This window comes from Acomys minous, assembly GCF_964271855.1.
Source record: "Acomys minous genome assembly, chromosome: 6".
NCBI lineage: Eukaryota > Metazoa > Chordata > Mammalia > Rodentia > Muridae > Acomys > Acomys minous.
The window spans coordinates 104,049,224-104,069,610 of NC_140487.1; the positions used below are offsets into that span (position 1 = coordinate 104,049,224).

Here is a 20,387-nt window from a genome sequence, read left to right on the forward strand (position 1 = left end):
TTTCATGCCCAGCACGAAAGCACATGTCTGTAATTCCGGCACTTAGGAAGCAGAGGCAGGTGGGTCAGAATTAAAGGCTAGCCTTGGCCACATAGCCACCTTGTCTCAACAACAACACATTAAAGAAAAATTAAAAAAAAAAAAAGAAAGAAAGAAAGAAAAAAGGATGAGGGGAGGAGGGAGAAGAAGGGGAGCAGAGAGAAGATAACATATTAACCCAGAGCCACCCAGTAGAGAGCCGAACAGCCATGGTTACTGCTTCTTTAGTGTTCCACTGACTGACACAGAGGAGCTGGCTGGACCTGATCCAGCACCTCCCGCAGGTGCCCCGCGACCAGGCAGAGGATGATCAGCAATACTGAGAGTTGGGCAAAAAGAGAGCAGGGCCATTCTAGATCAAGCCAGGCTCAACAGGCTGGATCTAAGCTCCCGGACAGGTAGCAAGCACCATTTCCCCCAGCAGGAAGAAGCTTCCCTGGTCTGTTCCCACATTTTCTAACGTGCTGTGTGTTGCCTCGTGGGACTTTTTCTCTCAACCACTGCTGCGTAGACTTTGCACCCAGCGTGTGTTTGATCCTGGGATTGGAGCCAGGGACTTGTTCACACTAGGCAAGTACACTCTACCTCTGAATTATACCCAGGCCCCTAAAACCCTTTGGGAAACACGTCTAAGGCACAGTATTAGTTGCTTTTCTCACCACTATGACCAAATACCTGCAGAAGAATCAAGGAAGAAAGGCTTCATTTTGGTTTACAGTTCAGTGGGATGCAGTCCGTCACAGCAGGGAAGGCATGGTGGCTGAGGGGGAGGTGGCTGGCTGTATTCTGTCTGGTCAGGAACCACAGAGTAATAAACGCTGACTCTTGACTCCTTTTCTCCTTTTTATTCACTCTGGGACCTGGGCCCGTGGAAGAGAGCCACCCCTAGTGAGGGTGAGTCTTCCTGTCCTAAATGAACCTATTCCAGGAACTTCCCTGAAGAGCCTGTCACATTGACGGTTGATACTGGCCATCTCAGTTTCACCCTGCAATTACAGAGTCAGGCCCAAAGTACCCATGTGGCCACTTGGCTTACATTTAGCATTAGTTTGCAATGTGCCCCCCTGTAGCCTGCTTCTTTGTGAGCTTTATGCCTAAACAGACTTAGTCCCTGGGATTAGGATGTAGAGTGAAGGAAGGTCAAGCAATAAAACCTCAGCTTTCTTAGCATAGAGTGACCAAAGGGAGGAGGTGGCCTCCCCGGAAACCCATCCTACCTCACTGTCCTCAGGTTTGGTCCAGGATGCTCTGGGCTTCCATTCTGTCTGCTCTTCCATGTGCCCTGGTACATACACTCTCCTGAGTCCAGCTCTGACTCCTCCCCTATTCACTCTTCTCATTCTCCGGAAGAAACCACCCCGGCTCTTCCAGAGGTCAACATTTTTGATGTTTAGGAAACCGCACCCATCTCTAATCACAGTTGGCAGATTGGTGGGTTGAAATATGAGGTCCCGTTACATTTGCATTACAAAGATCGAATCGCATTCAGCATACGTATAGCCCAAATAGTGCAAGGGTTCTATTTATGCTAAAATCTCATCTGTGTTTATCTGAAATTCGGATGTCACTGGTTGTCCTCCATTTCATTTGGCAGCTCTGTTTGGGGGCCTGTGATGCTCTCTTGGTGGTGCTGTTTCTAGAGAATTAGAGGTGACAGAGCGGAGGCCACTGGGTGAGAAAGCATGGAAGATTGCATGCTGGCACCTTCTGTGGCCTAGCTGGTCAGAGGACGGATACCTTTGCAGCCTCCGCTAGTCCACATCAGGAGAAGGGACCAACAAGCTGTTGGTGTGGGGCAGCCACTGCCCCTCCCCCCACCATCCTTTCCTCAGTCTCCTCACCTGTGGAAAGAGGATGGGTGTGGCATCTCATGTGAGATTTGTGTTGAGATAAGGGCTAGTGACACGTGACACGACTCAGTCAGTAAAGGTGCTTGTCGCCAAACCTGCTGACCCGAGTTCAATACCTGGAACCCACATAACAGAAGGAGAAAACTGACTGTTGAAGTCCTCTGGCCTCCACACCATACATGTGTAACACACACACACACACACACACACACACACACACACACACACATACAAAAATACATATAAAGTGTCCCAATGAATCTCCAAGCAGCACCCCAGCACGTATTAAACATTCAGTAGGTGACAGCTCTTGAGACTCCTCCTACTCCTTTGGCTCTCTAGTAAAATGGGGTTTCTAGGCCTAAACTGAAAGGAGCGGTGATAATACAGGTCATACACCCCAGATCAGGCACAGGCCAGGCAGAACAGCAGTCCTTCAGGGCCGGCTGTCCCTGAGCAGCCTAGGGCTCTTCCTGCCAAGTCTTAAAAGGTTTGACTGCAGTGGTGGCAATGGCTGCTTTCACAACCCAGGGAAACTGAGCCGTTGCCGCAGAGATCATATTTATTACCTGGCCCTTACAGAAGGTAAAGGCACCAAGCTGGTAGGTTGCCAAGCCACCAGAACGAGGTTTTTGCATAGATGTGCGCGCGCGCGCGCACACACACACACACACAGTATATATGCACATGTTAACATGCTTATATATCTTGCACACGTACATATAAATGACATGTTTTCTCATTTACAGAACGTGCATTTAATTATTTATATTTAATCCACACGGTCCATACTTGTCCTGCCGGGCAGTCACTCATTCACTAGCTGTGTAAAGAACGCTGATGCTGCTCCTGCCTCCCAGAGAGTCCAAGATGTAAAGAAAACTCACAGGCAGGCTCTGCCGCAGAGGATGTGAATGGATGAGGAAGCATGTGTGGTACAGGCATTGATGTGTAATCAAAACCCCCATATGACTCCACACGAGGCCTCCAAAGGCTCTGAGCACTTACAGCGTGGATTCATGTAAGTCTAAGATGAATTAAAGGACAGTAGGAGCCTGCTTCTTAGTGGACCCTGAGTTCCAGGATTGTAGGAACCAGTGACCAATGGCATTGGGACAGTATTTTCTATTGTGTCAAGATCTGCTCAGGAGGGATTTTTGCGGTAAGGCACCATATTAATTGGGGTTCCCTAAAGAAATAGAACTGATAGAAAAAATATATATATATATATCCCACATACATATATATAATACATACACACATGTGTATCTAATATATTATGTATATGGGTATCTAATATATATGAAGGGGATTTGTTAGAATGACTTACAGACCGTGATCTGGGTTGTGCAACATGGCTGCCTCTAATTCAAGAGGCCAAGAAATCCGGAGGTCGTTGGGTCCATGAGAACTGACGTATCAACAGTCTCCATCTGGTGCTGGGTTCCGAAGTAATTCTTAGAGAACTGCTGGTCTCCGAGCCATGTTAGAATCCCAGCGAAGCAGATTCTAATACCAGTGAAGGAAAAGCCTCAGCAACAGGGTAGCTGAACTTGTCAACAAGAATGAGAGCCAGCAGGCAAAAAAATTAATAATCATAACCAGAAACCTTCCACCTTGTGTGTCATTTATGTGGGCAAATTTGGGGTAGATCTTTTCACCTCAAATCATCCAATCAAGAAAATTCCTCATAGGCGTGCTCAGCTTGGGTTTTAGTTGATTCCAGATGTTGCAACGTTGACAACCAAGATCAGCCATCACAGACACCAAGGATGGCAAAAATGTCTCATAGAGGTGGAGATACCTAACTGGGCTTTTGGTGGGGGAGTATGTGCTCACTAGAAGAGCAATTGGAGAGGAAAGGGAAGTGTTTGGGGTACCTACTCTTCAGAATCATAATGGTAGGGACAAGATGGGGAGCAGGGAAGAAGACAGAAATGTCCACAGGGGTCAGATCATACATGGAGCCTCAGCTTGGATTTATCCTCAGAGCAAGGAAATGTGGTCAGAGGACCCTTTCATTTCCTTCCCTTTATTCCTTATTAATCTTCCAAAACCATTAATTGCTCTCTAATGAGTGCCTGGAGATTGGAGGGCCGGCCTTTATTGGGGCACCTTGGAGGGGTACTCCACAGTGTTCCCTCAGGTACTAATGGGGACAGTGTATCATGACCAGAAGCAGGGGCCTGCTAGTGGGGAGGGTTGGTCCCACAGATCCAGGGGAGAGATGACAACTCTACACCTGAGGAAGGAATGGCAGACTGGCATGATGTTCCGAGGACAGGGCACGGCAGAGAAGTCAGGCAACTGCTTTTAGAAGGAAAGGGCCTGGGCCTTTTAGAAGGTCAGAGCCTAGAGAGTTCCTCAGGCCATGCCGACTAGAAAATGAAAGGAGGCAGGCTGTCATAGCTCGCTGTCAATCTCAGCCTCGTCTTGCCATCTCCTGGAATTGAAGTTATAAATTCAGGGGGTTTAGGACCTGGTGTTGGTATTGGTCTTTATAAGATTCCGGATCCTGGGACCCCAGTGCCAAGGATGGCGAACATCACCAGCCTGAGTTATAGGAGTAGACCCAAGGTGGACAATTCACATCTGACAAAGGTCAGGGGGATCTGGACAGGAAAGGGCCACTGATTTGTGGGGTGTTTGGTACCCCTGTCTCAGTTTGATTGACAGGTGGCAGGAGACGAACAAAATCAAGCTTCAGCTGCCTGATTGTCACCCTTGCTGTTCCCAAGAGGAGAGTGTGCGTCCCTGCTCAGCATGTTGGGCCTTCAGATGGAATGGTTAGCCTTTTGACCTGCCTTGCACATTCCACCTTGGGTCCGCACCACATCTTCTCTGGCAACCATATGTAGCTCAGCAGGGAGTCACAGTGCCTCTGCCCATAAGGTGCTGGGAAGACTGGGTGGGTTCATTCTGCCACTTACTACATTTTTATCAGAATTATTACTCACCAAGCTTTATTATATGAAACCATACCCAGTAGAGAATAAAACAGGCCTCCAACTGGCATCCTCGTAGAGCATGCTTTGCTGTAGGGTAGCAGCGTAAGTCAGTGACTGTCAAACTGATGGTCTAGCCAGTGAGCTCTCATACCCGATGTTAATTTTATGTAAACATATTAAATTATATGTGAAAATGTATTACAGTTTTGGGTACGGTGGCGCACACCTATAAGTCTAGCACTTTGAAAGTAAAGGCTGAAGGGATGAGGAATTCAAGGCCGTCCTTAGTGTCATAGGGAGCTTGAGGCCAGCTTGGGCTACATGAGACTCTGCTTTAAAAGTAATGCGGAAAAAAAGGGGGGGGGGGAAGGGAGGAAGGGAAGAAGAAAATCACATAGTAGCACATAAACATATATAGTCTATAAATTTTATGTAGATGTAGGATACATACGACATGTGTCATATAGTCATGGCTGATCTAGTGGAGGGCTGAAATGAGTCGGAGACAGCAAGTAGAGACGGCTCTCTAGGGAATCAAAACACAAGCAAATCCTTGCCAAGACAAGGCACGGGTAAATATGCAGCGAGTTACATTCAAAAGTCCAACAGCTAAAATGGCGGGAGTTGTGAAGGTGATGAGGATAGTGGCTGAGGCAGAAGGGCTCGACATCAGAATCATCTCCTCTGTCCCTCTGTCCCTCTGTTCCTCCGTCCCGGCCCCTGGCCTTCCCTGTCCAGATGCAGCCTCACGCCACTCACTGCTTGCGCTCTTCTTTGCCTGCTGGGGGCCGTGGCGAGGCAAGCTTCTTTGCCCCCCGATCTTTCCCAGCGTCCCCTGCCACATTAAGCTGCCCACATGGCCACGGGGACTAGTTCAGTTACTTGATGGTAGCTAAGACATGAAGGCATAGAGGGGGTGCTCGCGGAGAGCATAAGGGACTCTTCATTGCATGACGGGAGCCCAAGTCTCACATTAAAAATAAAACCTGGCAGGATGCATGTAGTTCTAGCTATATTCCAGCCACTGTCAGACAATCACAGAGAATATTATGGTGATTGGCAAGAGCTGGGCTTTGTAGAGAGCAAAAATGCCCCCCCCCCCCCCCCCCCCCCGCTAATCTACAACAGAACTGTTCAATGCCAAGCACGGCTTTAATAATACCGTTCTGGGGCCGTGTTGAATGTAAATATCCCACTCGTGATTTTGTAAGCAATCAAAGGGAAGTTTTATAGACAGGAGAGCAAGAACGGCTGTAATATCTATGCTAGAAAACGCACGGGGGGAACAACAACACCAGCAACAACAAAGAACTTGTGCCTTACAAAGCCTGCTTTGTGGCTTATCACTAATCTGTGTCTGTCCAAAAACCTTCATTAGACACACAAGAAAAGACTACTCTTTAGACGTTGCCCTTGATTTTTTTTTTAAGGGACAAATGCATAGGATGGATACAATACATTATTAAAAATCAGAGTATTAAATGTGGGCTCCTGGGCAATCACCTCTAACTTCCAATAAAGTCCCTCATTCCCTAGAGGATGCAGGGGGAAGGGAACTCGTGTGTGGAGGCATTCTGCCTCTGTTGGGAGGGCTGTTAAGCATCAGGTGAACAGCAGAGCTAGGAAGACCTGAGTTCACAATGAGGCTCTTCCATTTGCCGGCTGCATGTCCTTGGCCAAGCAGGCTGCTTCTGCTCTCTGCCTCAGTACTGCCATCTTATGAAGTGACCCATATCTACCAGTTCCTTTGCTGGATTAAGCAAACAGGCCCAGAAGCATGCCGAACACTCAGTGGGTATTAGAAACAAACATTTAACCTCTGCTGCACCCTACTCTGCGTTAAACTGAACCATCTCCAGCAATCTGTTGAAGGCCTTGTCCCCAGTACCTGTCAAATGTGTGACCTTTGGAAATGGTCTTTACAGCCGATGACTTCATGTTGAGGTCGGGAGGGTGCACCCTGACCTGTACGGGACACAGAGATGTAGCGGGAGGACATCCTCCGAGGATGGACAACTAGACAGACCATCTGCCCACTAAGAACCCCAGAGATTGTCAGCAGGCAGGAAAAATGGGAGGAAGGGGAGGAAAGTAAACCCTCACCCTCCACCCACCCCCAGCGAGGCTTCCGTCTGTGACCTTCTGGCCTCTCTAATTCCCTAGCACTGACAATGACAGAGTGATCGCTAGCATCCAGTTGGTATGACTGTGTTGCCTGCGTCATCTGCCCCGCTGCCTAGCACGGCCTTGAAGAGAAAAACTGCCCAGCTTCCAACTGAGGTAACCCAGAGAGGTATGCGGTGCCCTTCGCATCTCTGCACCCTGCCCGAGGCCCCTCTCCGAGCCCCCAAGACAGCTCACTCTTCCCTTCACTGTGTGACCTCAGAGATTGGGATTAAAAAGGTGACATGAGGGGTGTGGCCCATTTGTTACAGCCGGGGTCCCAGTTGAGACCCATTTCAGGAGATATGATTATGAACAGCTCATTAAGTAAGGAGCGGTAAGCATTTGAGAGTGACTTTTTAAAAAGAATCAACTTTTATTTATAGTGACGTTCCAGTCATTAATTTCAAAGGAAGAAAGCCCAAAGCAGAAGCAGGTTCATTAAAATTTTGACATTAGTAATTTAATTAAATTGAGTCTTTGCGTCTTGTTGCGGAAAATGAGCCGTTAGTTCTACACCAGTTCTCAGCCGGTTTCCCGTAGGTTCCTTCCCCCCCACCCCCCATCACCTTAGCTTGCTTTCGTCTCTAAATGTTTACCTGGCCCCCTCCACTCCCAGCACCCACACACATATCACCACATTGCCTGTGTTGTAAGCCAGCAGCAGGGTTCCCTAAGAAAGACCGCGTGAGTCAGAAGTAGGGAATCATGGGAAATGCAACTCAGCCAAGAGCAGGGCATCCTGGGAAGTGCTCAGAGAATCGGCTGCAGGGAATCATGGGGACTACAGCCCGAGCCAGCTGTAGCTGATCGTAGAACACAAACCATGGGTCAGCAGTGGGGAATCATGGGAAAACTGAGCCGGCAGAATAGGATTGTGGGACATCTAGCGAGCTAGCGGCGGAGGGATTGTGGAAAACATCTAGTGAGCCAGGCAAGAGGTGATCGTGGGAAACAATGAGAGAGCCATATCAGAGGCTCATGGGAAACGGTAGCCAGGGCCAACTGACAAAATAGCAGAAGCAGATCCTTTGCACCTGGGCCATCTGATGTGTCAGGAGTAGAGAGCGGAGTATGAGAACGCTTGGGTCCTTAAAATTATTCCAAAACAAGTGTCTGAGGACGGAGACCCATTCAACCTACATGACTGTTGCAGCCCACACGCTGAGCACAGTAGGCCCACAATAAATGTTGCTTGCGCACGTGAATTGATGCATGAATAAATGGCTTTCATGGCTGATGAATGAGCGTTCAATTATGTCCCTTTAAGTACCAGACAGTCCATTAGTCTCCAGGCCACACCGGGCACCGCCCTTCTGGTCCTGAAACCCAGTAAGATGAAATGTTACGGCATGTGCAGTTCTGATCAGTAATCACCGTCACAACCACTGGGCTTATTGAGGGGAACCGAGATTCAAAAGACCCATGTGACCCCAAAGTCATGTGAGAGACAGCGGACAGCCCCTGGCTTCAGACCCAGGCTAGAATGGCTCCAAGACTTGCCACTTCCCTCCACATGGAGCTGTGGCCTGGAGTAAAGGGAGGAAGAGCAGGCTTAGGAGGAGAGGGAGAGGAAGTGGGAGAACCCAGAAAGCGGCCATCAACAGCGATGTGGGTGTGAAGAGGATGCAGCAAAGGCTCTGGGGAGGCAGCCTGCTGTTCAGCACTTTCCTCCCAGACTCCTGATTCCTACGTTACCTTTGTTAGAGGGCCTTAGCATATTTATCTCATCTGCCTGAAACTCCTTTGACCTTGGTAGTTCTTGCTAACCCCCGAGTTCTGCATATTGTGTGGCCTTTTCAGGAAGTCACCTCTGAGGCCCCTGCCTGGTCCATCTCCAACTACACCATCTTTAATGGTACCCATGCCTCCCAAGGGGCTGAATGTGTGATTCACTTGCTCTAGGCTCATGTGGGTGCCAGCCTCTGTCCTGCACCCTTTGAGGGACCTGAGCTCATTTCAATAGTTACCAGGAGCTGGCTTCATAAACTACTACTTGGCAGGGCAGGGGTGGGGCTGGGAAGGGGGTGCTGGAGATTTCTAGAGAAGAATTGAAACTAGGATGCTGCCAGGCTGGCCACTGCTCCGTAGTGCTCTCCAGCAGTGGTGGGAAACATGGCACTTTGCAGGAGAGGAGGCTGGGTCACAGAAAAATAGGAGACACATGGCACACAAGTGCTGCACCCTCCCTCCAAGAACTGACAGGTCAGGATGCTCTTGCACTCTCAGCAAGGCCATTTGCTCTGGATAATGACAGTACACACGCAGATACTGTGATTGCCCTGGCTCCGGCTACATACTGTACGGCCTGTTCCCGCCTCCCAGTCCCCACTCTGCACCGGGCCAGGCGGATGAGCACGTTAGATTTTAAGTCTGTCTCTCTTCCTCTCTGCTCAGCCCAGCGGTTCCTTTAACTCCCCACACCTACTCTACCTCAGAGGCCTCTGCCATTAGATAGTATGGCAGCCACAAAAGCAAGAACACTGGATTTAAAGAGCAGTAAGCAAGTGCCATTTCATACTCTCTGGCTCTTGTGTGGGTTTTTTGTTTTTTTTAATTAAGGCAGTCATGCCCAAGAAGTTAGCATGCCCCTGGGGGTGGGGCTCCCCTTCTCTAGTAATGAGGATAGGTATAACTCACTCTCAGTGCCACACATGAACAAGCCAAGCACCTGGACGTTCATGAAAATTCCTCAACTTGCGACCTCTTGCACACAACCGATTTTCTGGTGATGGACTGCCAAGAGAGGCGAGCCAGTCAGTAGTGGCCAGCCGCATTCAGAGAAGAAATGAGGTCCAGACAGGCGGCCCGGTCCAAGGCTTCTTGCTAGGACTTAGGATGTGTAGGCGCAAACCCATCTCACCAGCTGCATCTCTCTCTCTCTTACAGTTCTCCCGAGCCACACTTGTGGGAACCCAGGGAGGCTGCCCAACGGTGTCCAGCAAGGCTCCACTTTCAACCTGGGTGACAAAGTCCGCTACAGCTGCAACCCTGGCTTCTTCCTGGAGGGCCACGCGGTGCTCACCTGCCATGCCAGCTCCGAGAACAGCGCCACGTGGGACTTCCCTCTGCCTTCCTGCAGAGGTAGGTGACTAAAAGAGGGCTTGATGGCAGCTGAGAGGGAGGTCCAAACCTCTAGGGGGATCTGTCTATGGGCAGAGTTGCACCCCCCACACAGTGACACTTGGATTCTCTTTCATGGGAATCTCAAATCCAGGAACACTGAAGTTCTCCCCAGGTGTTCCCCCAGCATCCCCAAATCGATCTGACTGTTCCTAGTCTTTGGATCTACACTCCCCAGGTTACTCCCACATCAAGAAATTTACTGTAACTTTGTGCCTTCTCACTGGCCCCATCTCAGAAGTGTCTGCATCTGTCCTGTTAGACACTGTCACTGTTAGGCACTCACCCATGGAGCACTCCCTAAAAGGTTCCCATTGGCTTTGTGCTGGCATTCTTCCTTTCTTACCTATAAATCTAACTTTTCTCCCAGTAAAAAATTTCCCTACTCCCAGTGTCTCAGTGCCCTCCAACCCCAGCATCTGCAACAACATGGGTGACCAGCTCCCCGCACTCACACAGGATTTCCCATTTTTAGTTCGTGAAGCTTTGTGTTCCACAAACCTACCCAGTTCCTGGCAAGCCATCGGTCCACCCTATTAGTCTTTATTATCCCTCCCCACGCATCATAGGCAAATATGTGTCAATCATTCTGATTTGATGACAAATCATATGTGATCTTTTTTTTTTTTTAAGTGCTTAGGAAAAGAAAAGGGGGCGGGAAATCGGACAAAACCTACACATTGTAGCCATGGTGTGTGTGTGTGTGTTGCCTTCTCTGTCGTTCATCTGTTCTCTGCTGTGACAAACCACCCGGCAAAAACAACTTACATAAGCAAGGCTTACTTTGACTGCCAGTCTGAACGGCTACAACCTACCATGGTGGCAAGGTTGTGGTAGCAAGAGCGTGAGGCAGCGCACTGCTTTCGCGGTCAGAATGTGTGGAGAGAGACGTGCTCGTGTCTTCCCTTTTTACTCAGTCTGGGACCCCAGGCTGTGGGATGCTGCTGCCCACATTCAGGATGGGTTTCCCTGATTGATCAAATCTATCTAAAAATGCCCTCATAGGTTATCCAGAGGCGCGTCTCCCAGGTGACTCCAAAGCTCGGTAAGGTGTTAATCAAAATCAACTGTCATACCTTCTTGTCATCTTCCGTTGTATGCTAGTCCTGCTGCTTATATTAAAGTGTATATTGTATTTTCCAGCATGTAAGCCAGCCCCCAACTTTTAACTGTTCCAGTTAAAATATAGAGTTTGGAATATACTTGCCGTATAAGACCTCCCCTCTTCAGATGCACATCCTGTGCAGTAGACTTGGGCTACAAATTCTATATTCTAACTAGAAAAGCTAAAGTTGGGGGCCATCTTATATGCTGGAAAATAGGTTGCCTTGGTTGGCATTCTTCTGCCTATAGGTGATTTTTAGTCCCTCAGTAGAACTACTATCTTAGCTTGTTTTCTATGGTAAAACACTGAGAAAAAAAGCAAACTTGGAGAAGTGTTTGGTTTGGCTTATAGTTTTATAACCCATCACCAGAGGAAGCAAAGGCACAGGCGAGGGAGATGCCATGGAGGACTGCTGCTTACTGGCTTTCTCTTCATGACTTACTAAGGTGGCTTGCTTTCTTACACCACCTAGGAACACCTGCCCAGGGCTTGCATCACTTACAGCAGGCTAGGCCCTGCCCTCCCACATCAATCATCAATCAAGAAAATGCCTTATAGTCATGTGTACAGGGAATCTGATGGAGGCCTTTTCTCAGCTGGGGTTCTTTTTTCCAGGGAACTCTAGCTTGTGTCAAGCTGACAAAACAAAACAACAAAAACAAAACCCACCAAAAAAATAAACAAGAGAACCACCGCACCCACCACAGTGTACCCTCCTACCCCAAGCCTAGATCCAGAAAATGTTTCCGGGCTTGCTACCCATCCTGAGCTCCCAGCTACTTCACCACAGGCTAGCCCTGCACACCATCCCCCCTCCTTCCCCAAATGTTGCCCCAATCAAAAGGGTTCTGACTGGCCATTAGACTGCCTGACTTCCAAATGGCCTTTTGCACTACTGACCAATCTTTTCTCCCTAAACTCTCATCTTCAAATCCCACCGAACCAGAACCCATGGGTTCTTGTATGGGAGAGCCATTGGCAGCTAAGAAATGTCTGCAGGTAGCTCTTCTTCTGCTTTAAGTCTGAATTTTCTTTCTAATTAATCTTTCCTCTTAAGAGACTAGCCCCAGGGCCAAGCCTCTATCACCTCCCACCATCTGCACAGTTTATTTTCAGCAGCAGGGATGAAAATTACCTAGCACACATACCTTTTCCCCTTTTCCCATTCCCTACCTGACAAGGCATCATCAATTGATCCCAGCATCCTCACCCGCTGGAGTCTATCTTCCAACAGACAGAGTTGCCACTGCCTCATGCTTGTTTATTCCTCTAAGACCGTTGGCCTCAACTATGTTAGCCTTCCCTGAAAGAACTCGTGGGGACTAGAGCTATTGCCCCCCATCTTTTCATGCCTGATATTTTGCTTGGGGTCTGACTGTTCTTAAGGAGGAAAGGCCAAGCTCTCTGGGTCTGACCTTGGATCCCTCACACAGGTGTGTGGCCTTATGTGGCCTGATCCCATGTGCACCTGCCTTTCTTGGTACTACCCCTACCCATACCCTGCCCTGGGGATTGTCACCCTTAACACACACATCTTCTGAGGGTCATGTCAGAACTGTGACATGGCACTAGGATGGGAAATGGAGGAGTACATGAGATTGCATAAGTTTGTAATCCAGGATGCAGAGTCCTTTCTTAAGCACTGCAGACATCACACCTTTTCATCCAAGGCAGAAAATAAATACAAATGTAATGGAGTCTTGTCTGTGAGCCCATTTGTCCTGTGAGGCAGAATTCCTCTTCTACACCTTCTAGGATTTTCCTCAACTTCCCTCTTTCCTAACTGCTAGCCTTGGCTCCATTCTGGCAACCAGGCTGGAAACCTGGAACATTTTCTGTACTCACTCACCTCCATAAAATCCAGCCCACTAAAACTCAATGAACAGAAACCCATAGGCGTTTATAGGACCATATCACTAGCAAGGATGTGACAGTGCCAGCAATTTCCACCTCTGCCCAGCAGATGAGTTCCCTCAAACATGGCCAATCCTGAGGCTTGTAGCCTAGGCTTCCTGGTGCTTCTCTCTGCTCTCCCTCGGCGACTCCACCTTCCCTGAAAGGCCCAGGAGGCCAGCCATGTCTTCTCCCTCCAGCCTCTTCTGCTTGAGGCTCCCCGCACTTGGCCGAGGTTCAGAACTTCTGTTCACTTTGTAAGCGCTTAAAATCCTGGTTCCCTCCTGGTCTTATATTTCCCAACACTCCCCTCTCCCCTGAGGTATAGAATGGCCTTTTCCTAACCGAAGAGACCTCTCTGCCTGAAAGAAACTGGAGCTGGCTGCTAACCAGTAGCAGAGGTAAATGAAGAGAGGCAGGTCTGATCGGTACCCAGCACCCAATGTCTGTGTGTCCTGTGGTTGCTGCAGCAACCACACACCCTCAGTGGTCCATGAGTGTGATGTGCCTCGGACTCTCTCCTAGTCTCTCCCAACTCCCTGCAGCTTCTCACTTGGTCACAACTCTTCTCTGCCCCTGACTTCCCTCCTGGAAACTCTCTGTATCTCTTAGAATCTATCTATGATAAGATAGCATGTTCTGAGTTCTAGCCCAGAAGGGAATGACACCTCCACTACAGCATCACATTTTGTTCATCCAAACTCTGTTTTCCCCAAACCTGCTCTTTTGGTTGATTTGTGTAGCTTTGTGAAGCATCGCTACCCATGGTGACCAAGGTGAGCCACCCATAGGCCCTGACCCATCTCCCTTGGTCTTCTATAGAGTAGGCCCTCGCAGCTGTGGGTACCTCTTTGCAGACTGCCACCTACCAGACCCATCCATCCATCCATTCTCTACCCTCATGAAAGGCACAGATCTGCCTGAGACTCCATTGCTTAGCCTCACCCTAGGAGTTCTTCCTCACTAACTTAGACTGCTTTTGTTTTCATTAGCATGGCACACAAGATCTTTCTAGAAAGGACCCTAGACAAACTTACCCCCTGCTGTTCAGTCCCCTCTAAAGTAGCTCCCACCTGAGTCATATAGAAGAAAAGCTTAGGGTAGAGGCTCCCTACTGCGCAGGGGCCTGAGGTACAGTTGCTCCCTCCACTCAGAGGCCTGGGCCTTCTTCTTACCCCCTGAGCTCTGTCTTTATTGATGTGTCCTTGGTAACATAATTGCTCATTTGAAGCTGATTCAGGATATTCTTCTCAGGAGGTCAAGGCTCCCTGGAACAAAAGTGCTCACTGGCTGCCCAAGCCATGCTGGGTCCCACAGCTATACCAACATGGCTGGGGTCATGTTCAAGGAAGGGCCATGAGCCTCCCACACCAGACTTTCCAGGGATGGTCTCATGAGTAGATCAGCCTCCCCACTGGAAAATGTATTTGTTGATGAGCAGCAGCCTGGCTCGGCCTTGGTCAGCACTAGTGTCCAGCCAGCATGCAACCCAAGAGGGAGCTTTCTGTGGGACACATGGCCAAAGCCCCCCTAAGCAGACTAGACAGCCACACTCTATCCAGAGTGTCACTGAGATGGGAGTCGGGGACAGGATATAAGTCGCAGTACAGGCAGAGGTGGGCTACGGAGCCACTGGGGTTCCAGGCATAGCACCCCTGAAGCTGACTCTTATGGAGCCCTCCTTCTGAGGATCCTGGCCCATCTGGGTTCTATCCAGCTAGCAGAGAGCAGAAGGCAGGGTCTGGGATGTCCCTTGATGTGCCTCTCTGGGCACATTCACAAAGGCAGAAGTCCCTAAGAGACACGAGCATGGTGGAAACTCTTTGATCCACAGCAAGGAAGACCATGTGTATTACAGGAGCCAGCCTCTGACTGGAGGGACATCAGCCCAGGATCAAAGAAAGCTCTGTGAAGAGGGAGGGAATTCAGAGGCACAAGGGGGGCCAAGAAGCAGATGTATGGGAGAAACTGGCAAGAGCAAGATAGCTTGGCTTTGGAGACTCAAGACAAGCACTGCTGTCTGCCACCAGACCCCCAGGGGACAGGCATCCAGGCAACAGAGTCTAGACAACAGGCTTCAGGCTGCAGTGGGCACTGCTGGGCCCCCAGGGGGCAGAACCTGCAGGCTGTAAAATAGGACAGTGCTTGGAATCAGGCAGGCCCTAGCAACAGCAGCTAGAGCTGTACCCTCACCAGAGTGTTGCTAAACCTCTCTGAGCCCTAAGGTTGGCCTTACAGGGCTGCTTACTCACTCCCTCAGTGATTTGACAACTTCCTCTTTAAGTGCCTAGATGCTATGTACCAACTAGACATCATTCATCAACTGCCTATTGTGTTTCACCTAAACATCATTAATTAACTGCTTATTGTGCCGGGTATTGGTCTAGATACAGGAAGCTATGGTGATGACTGAAGCAAACTCAAATCCCATGAGCTAATGGCGTTTATATCTTGACAGCCAAAAGGCAGGAAATGCTCAAAAATCAAATAAACTCAGAGAAAGATGGAAGCCAGGAAGGTGGTGAGGAAGGCTCCTTCAGATGGATGAAGCGCACCTTTTTAGGTGTGTTTCAGGAGATGTCTCTGAGGAGGTAACAGGCAAACTGAGTCCTGAAAGACAAAAAGGAGCCTATTAAGTACAGATTGGGGAAGAACATTCCAACAAAAGGCACAAAAACTGAGGTTGACTTAGAAAAGAGCCAGACCTCTTAAAGGAACAGAAAATAAGCTTCTGGGGTAAAATGGGTTGAGGGGTGAGTGGGGAGGGCAGCATTGTTCAAAGCAAGATGAGAAAGGTGGCCTAAGGTCAAAATTCAGGAGGCAGCCAGAGGAGGGTTTTAGGCAGAGGTCAGACTCAATTCGACTTACTTTTTTTTCCCAGTTGAGACAGGGTTTCACTATGTAGTCAGGAAGCCTGCAGATGGCTTCAAACTCACAGAAATTTGTCTGCCTCTACCTGCACCTCCCTAGTGCTGGGATTAAAGCTGTGGGCCACCTCTACTGGGTTCAATTTACATTTTAAAAAAAACAGCCCCTCAGGGGGTCCAAGGCGCTGTCTCCATAGGTAAACAGTGCCCTGTGGAAGCAGGAGAACTCCAGTTTGAGCCCAGAAGCCAACCAAGTGAAAGCTAGGCCAGGCAGCTCACACCTCTAATCTCAGAGCTGAGAAAGTGGAGACAAAAGGATGCCTGGGGCTCAATGTGAGCCATTTCAGACAAACCAGTCAACTCGGGGTTCATTGAAAGATCCTATCTCAAAAATGGACACACACACACACACACACACACACACACACACACACACACACGGTTGAAGAAGTCCCCCCACACACATGTACATTGACTTCTTGCCTCTACATGAACCTTCCATAAACGTACACACACATACACACACTCTCCCTCTGGAAACAAGGGGAAGGGCTGTACTTGGGCAGGAGTCAGAGGGAGACCATCAGGAGGTAGTTGATGCAGACAGCTCACTGGGGCTGATAAACAACCAGACCCAGAGTGGCCTTGGTGGAAGTGAAGGGTTGGGTCAGTCTGAGGTGTAGCCTAAAGGCCTTGCTAATAAGCAAAGGTCCGAGGTTGACCAGATGGCTCTTTCTGAAGTGCTGGCCAGATAGAGATAATGATGGGCAAGTTGAGGGCAAGCAAGGCAGGCCCTCCAGAATCTCAAGAACTAATCTCCTCAGGGTAAAGTCTGACTGTGCTTGTGAGCCAATGATATAGGGATGCTCCTAGCCAGGACTGTGCAGTGAGGACTTGCTGGGAGGAGTCAGATAATCACGGATAGCAGTGCAGACAGTAAGGGACCCAGGGACCATACATGTGGCCTGCTGTGACTGTCAATCAAATTAAATAGTTTACAAGCAGTGCAAAGTGTAGAGTGGCCTGGGAGTAACTGAGCCTGAGCTGTGCGGTTGCAGCTCTGACAGTCGACCTCCTGGGCTCCTCCTGAGCGCTTCGTGGAGGAGGACAAGCCGTGGTCTGGGGTCTGAAGTCCCATTCCCTGATACAGGTCTGTGCCTTGTCATTTGTATCAATGTGCTCAGAGGCTTTGAGCCAGTCACTCAGTCTCGCTGTGCCCATTTTCCTAGCAGTCATTGGGAATAATGGCACTACTGTGTTTGAAATGGACTGAGGGTTCTGCATCTAGATGCTGCTGGCGGAGGGCTTTATTCTAGTTACTACTGTGACTCCCCGCCACAGACACTGCTGGCCAGCATTGATTGACACACCGGCCGTGCTTTGTCTAATTTGATCCTTACAGAAGCCTAAAAAGCCCATGGTGGTGCCAGTCCCTGTTGTGAATGGAGAAGCCAAGGCCTGGAGAGGTGAGGTGGGTGGCTTTGTTTATGATGGTGTTAAGAGGTAACGAAGCTGGGACAGCCCAAGGCTGTGTTCCTGATGCCCATGGTCTTGACCACCACTTCCCCCTGTAGGCAAGGATGTTGGCCATCTAGTTACCTCAGCGGGAGACTCATAATCATAGGCACACACTGACTGAGAAGTTCCTTCCTCTTGCTGGTGCAAGGTTTGAGAGCTGGGCCCTTTGTATGTTGGGGCAGGGAATGTTCCAGAAGCCTAATGGGTCTGCCTGAGCGCAACTGGATCAGGCCTGGCTCAGTGAGGTAGAGAAACAGGTGTAGACTGAGGCAGTTTTGAAGCCAGGGGATTCTGGGTTTTAATTCCAGCTCTGGCATAGGTAGCTATGGCCACGGGACTGTTTTAAATTCAGCCTCTGTTTCCTCATGTGTAACATGGAGGTCATCTTAGTTCCTCTTCAGTGCCTGTGATGCAGTAAGCAGATTAAAACAACTTAAAGCAGATCAAGTTTCGTCTGGCTCAAGAATGTATTCAGCCAGAGCAGGGAAGTCATGGTGGCCGGTGCTTGAAGCAACTGGCCACATCGCATCCACTGTTAGGGAATAAGAAATGAATGCTGCTGGTCCTAAAATTCCTGTCTCCTCTTACATAGTCCAGGCTCTCAGCCAGGGAATGGTGCCACCCACAGTAGGCAGGGTCTTCCCACAGCCAGGGACACAGTCATGAGAATCCTCCCTCATCTGCCCAGAGGCCTTATCTCCCAAGTGAGTCTGGCTTCTGCCATGTTGGCAATTGACACTAACCATCACAGGGGGACGAAGATGACTTCTTAAATGGCCCGAGGGGTCTCAGTGCACTGCCTGGCCATGAGGGACACCACCCGAAGAAGGGCTCCCTATTCCATCCTGCACTGCAGGTTTCCATCACTATGAGAGAAACAACTAAGTAAGTGGAAGGATTTGCTTTGACTTGTGGCTTCAGAAGCTCAAGGCCAAGATCAGCTGGCTCCCTTGCCTTGGCCTCAGGAGGAGGCAAAGCATCATGGGTGGTGTGGAGGAAGCTGTTCACAGCAGACATCCGGGAATCAGGGAGAGAAGACAGGTTCACAGGGCAAGAGCTAGCCTCAAAGGACACCCCACTCTCCCCCCCCCCAGCAACGTACTTCCTCCAACTACGCCCCACCTCCGGAAGTTCCCATCAAATTATGCTCCCATTTGGTGGGTCAGTCCATGGAGGAAGGCAGGGCCCTTAGAATCCTGTCACCTCTTGAGGACTGGCTCGGCTTGCTGGGGCCAAGATCTCAACATGAGCCTTTTGAAGAGAACTTTGTGAAACTCTGGTACCAAGAGCTGAACGTAGCTCTCTGTTCGGGAGACCCAGATGAGAGAACACTGTCTGTGGAAAGAATGTGCCTAATGGCTCTGTTCTCAGGACCCTGTCATTACACAGAGCTTCTGTTTGTGGGCCTGGGAGGAAGAGGAGTTGGTTTCTAGGGGCATAGGATAAGTGGTCTTTTTGTTTTGATTGACAGGTTAGGATTATGTAAGCCTTACTTCACTGGGCATACGTCTTCCCTTGGCACATCTGGCTTTAATTATATGCACTTCCACATCCGCTCCTGCACAGGCCTAGGATGGTAATTAGGGTTTTTCCCTAAAAATTCATTCTCAGGACACACTTTGCCTTCCTGCATCTAAAACCAGTTCAGACTAGATCATCCCACTGCCCGTAGCTTCAGGATAATCTCCAGGAGGTGGTTGACCTCAGAGTTATTAAGGATTCCTAGGGAGCTACAGGTCAGCGTGGCTGGTTGCTTTCTTAGGAGGGGGTGTAATGCATCTCAGGGAAAGTGGGGGATCCCCGGGTTCTAAGTGCATTGTTGGGAAATGTGTGTATGTGTGTGTGTGTGTGTTGGAAGCCATGAGGGCACTTGGCCTGCTGACTGTCGCTCTGTGCCTGCCCCAAGGCTATGCCTTTAGGGAGTCAGAACCCTGCTACTCCAGTTTTCACTCTGGGGTTTCGGAGTAGTGACCCCACTCTAGGGCCCTGGTGGCATTTTTGCTCCTCTGAGGCTAAGGACGCAGAGCAGGGGAAGATGGATGAAATCTGCATAATTGGTTATGGAGGTATTGAGTGCTCTGAAAGCATGTGATGAGGAAGGTCTGATTCTAGAAAGATCCTTAAAGCTATGACACATGAGCCAGGACCCCATAGCTCCCAGACATCCCAGGGTGCCCTCGGGAAATGTGTGGCACACTTGTCCCTTATTCTTCTCATTTCTTCCTGCACCGTGAGTCCCCGAACAGCTAACCAAGGCAAAGGGGACAGAGGCATGGCTTTCTGAAATTATGGTTAATTGGAGAGGCTTCAGAAGGAGCTAACACCAATCGTAAATAAAGTCAAAAGCTTGGAAAGCCAAATATCAGCATGAGGCACCTGCGCCTGGAACGCATGACTTGATGGTGGTGCAGGAGGCCTGCTGCCAGAGAGGAAAGTGTAGATGAATATTTTAGGGCTTGGTGTGAGCTGAAGGTTATATTTTACGACTCCAAAGTTGTAACTATGAAATACGATGCCTTGTTTAAAGTGCGAGGAAATCTCCAAACAGCTTTTACAGCATCTTCAATCAGAACAGGATGGTTCCAGAGCCAGGGGGTCAGAGGGCCCAAGACAGAAGAACGACAAATTCTCCTCTGATCATACAGGTGACTCTGGCCTAAAGGCTCTTTGCAACCTGGTACCTGCTTGCAGCATGGTCCAGGGGTCCCTGGCTACTGTTGGGGCATTTGAAAATCTTCCAATGGCTTACCAAGGCACTGTCAAACTGGAAAGATCTTTCATGTGGAGGGGACTGCCATCTTGGTATGCAGACTCAGCTAGAACTCTGACTTGGCCACTTCCTGTGTGGCCTTGACAACATACCTTAGCATCTCTAACCTTC

At 49.4% G+C, this 20,387-nt stretch overlaps 1 protein-coding gene across 3 annotated transcripts in view; it reads left to right on the top strand.

Moving 5' to 3' along the window:
* Nucleotides 1–20,387, top strand: part of CSMD2 (CUB and Sushi multiple domains 2) — a 573,432-nt gene that overhangs the window by 197,884 nt on the left and 355,161 nt on the right. For all 3 annotated transcript variants that reach the window (XM_084784630.1, XM_084784631.1, XM_084784632.1), the window contains exon 4: nt 9,890–10,084. In XM_084784630.1, coding sequence (XP_084640756.1) covers nt 9,890–10,084 — 195 coding nt within the window. The remainder of the gene's footprint in view (nt 1–9,889; nt 10,085–20,387) is intronic.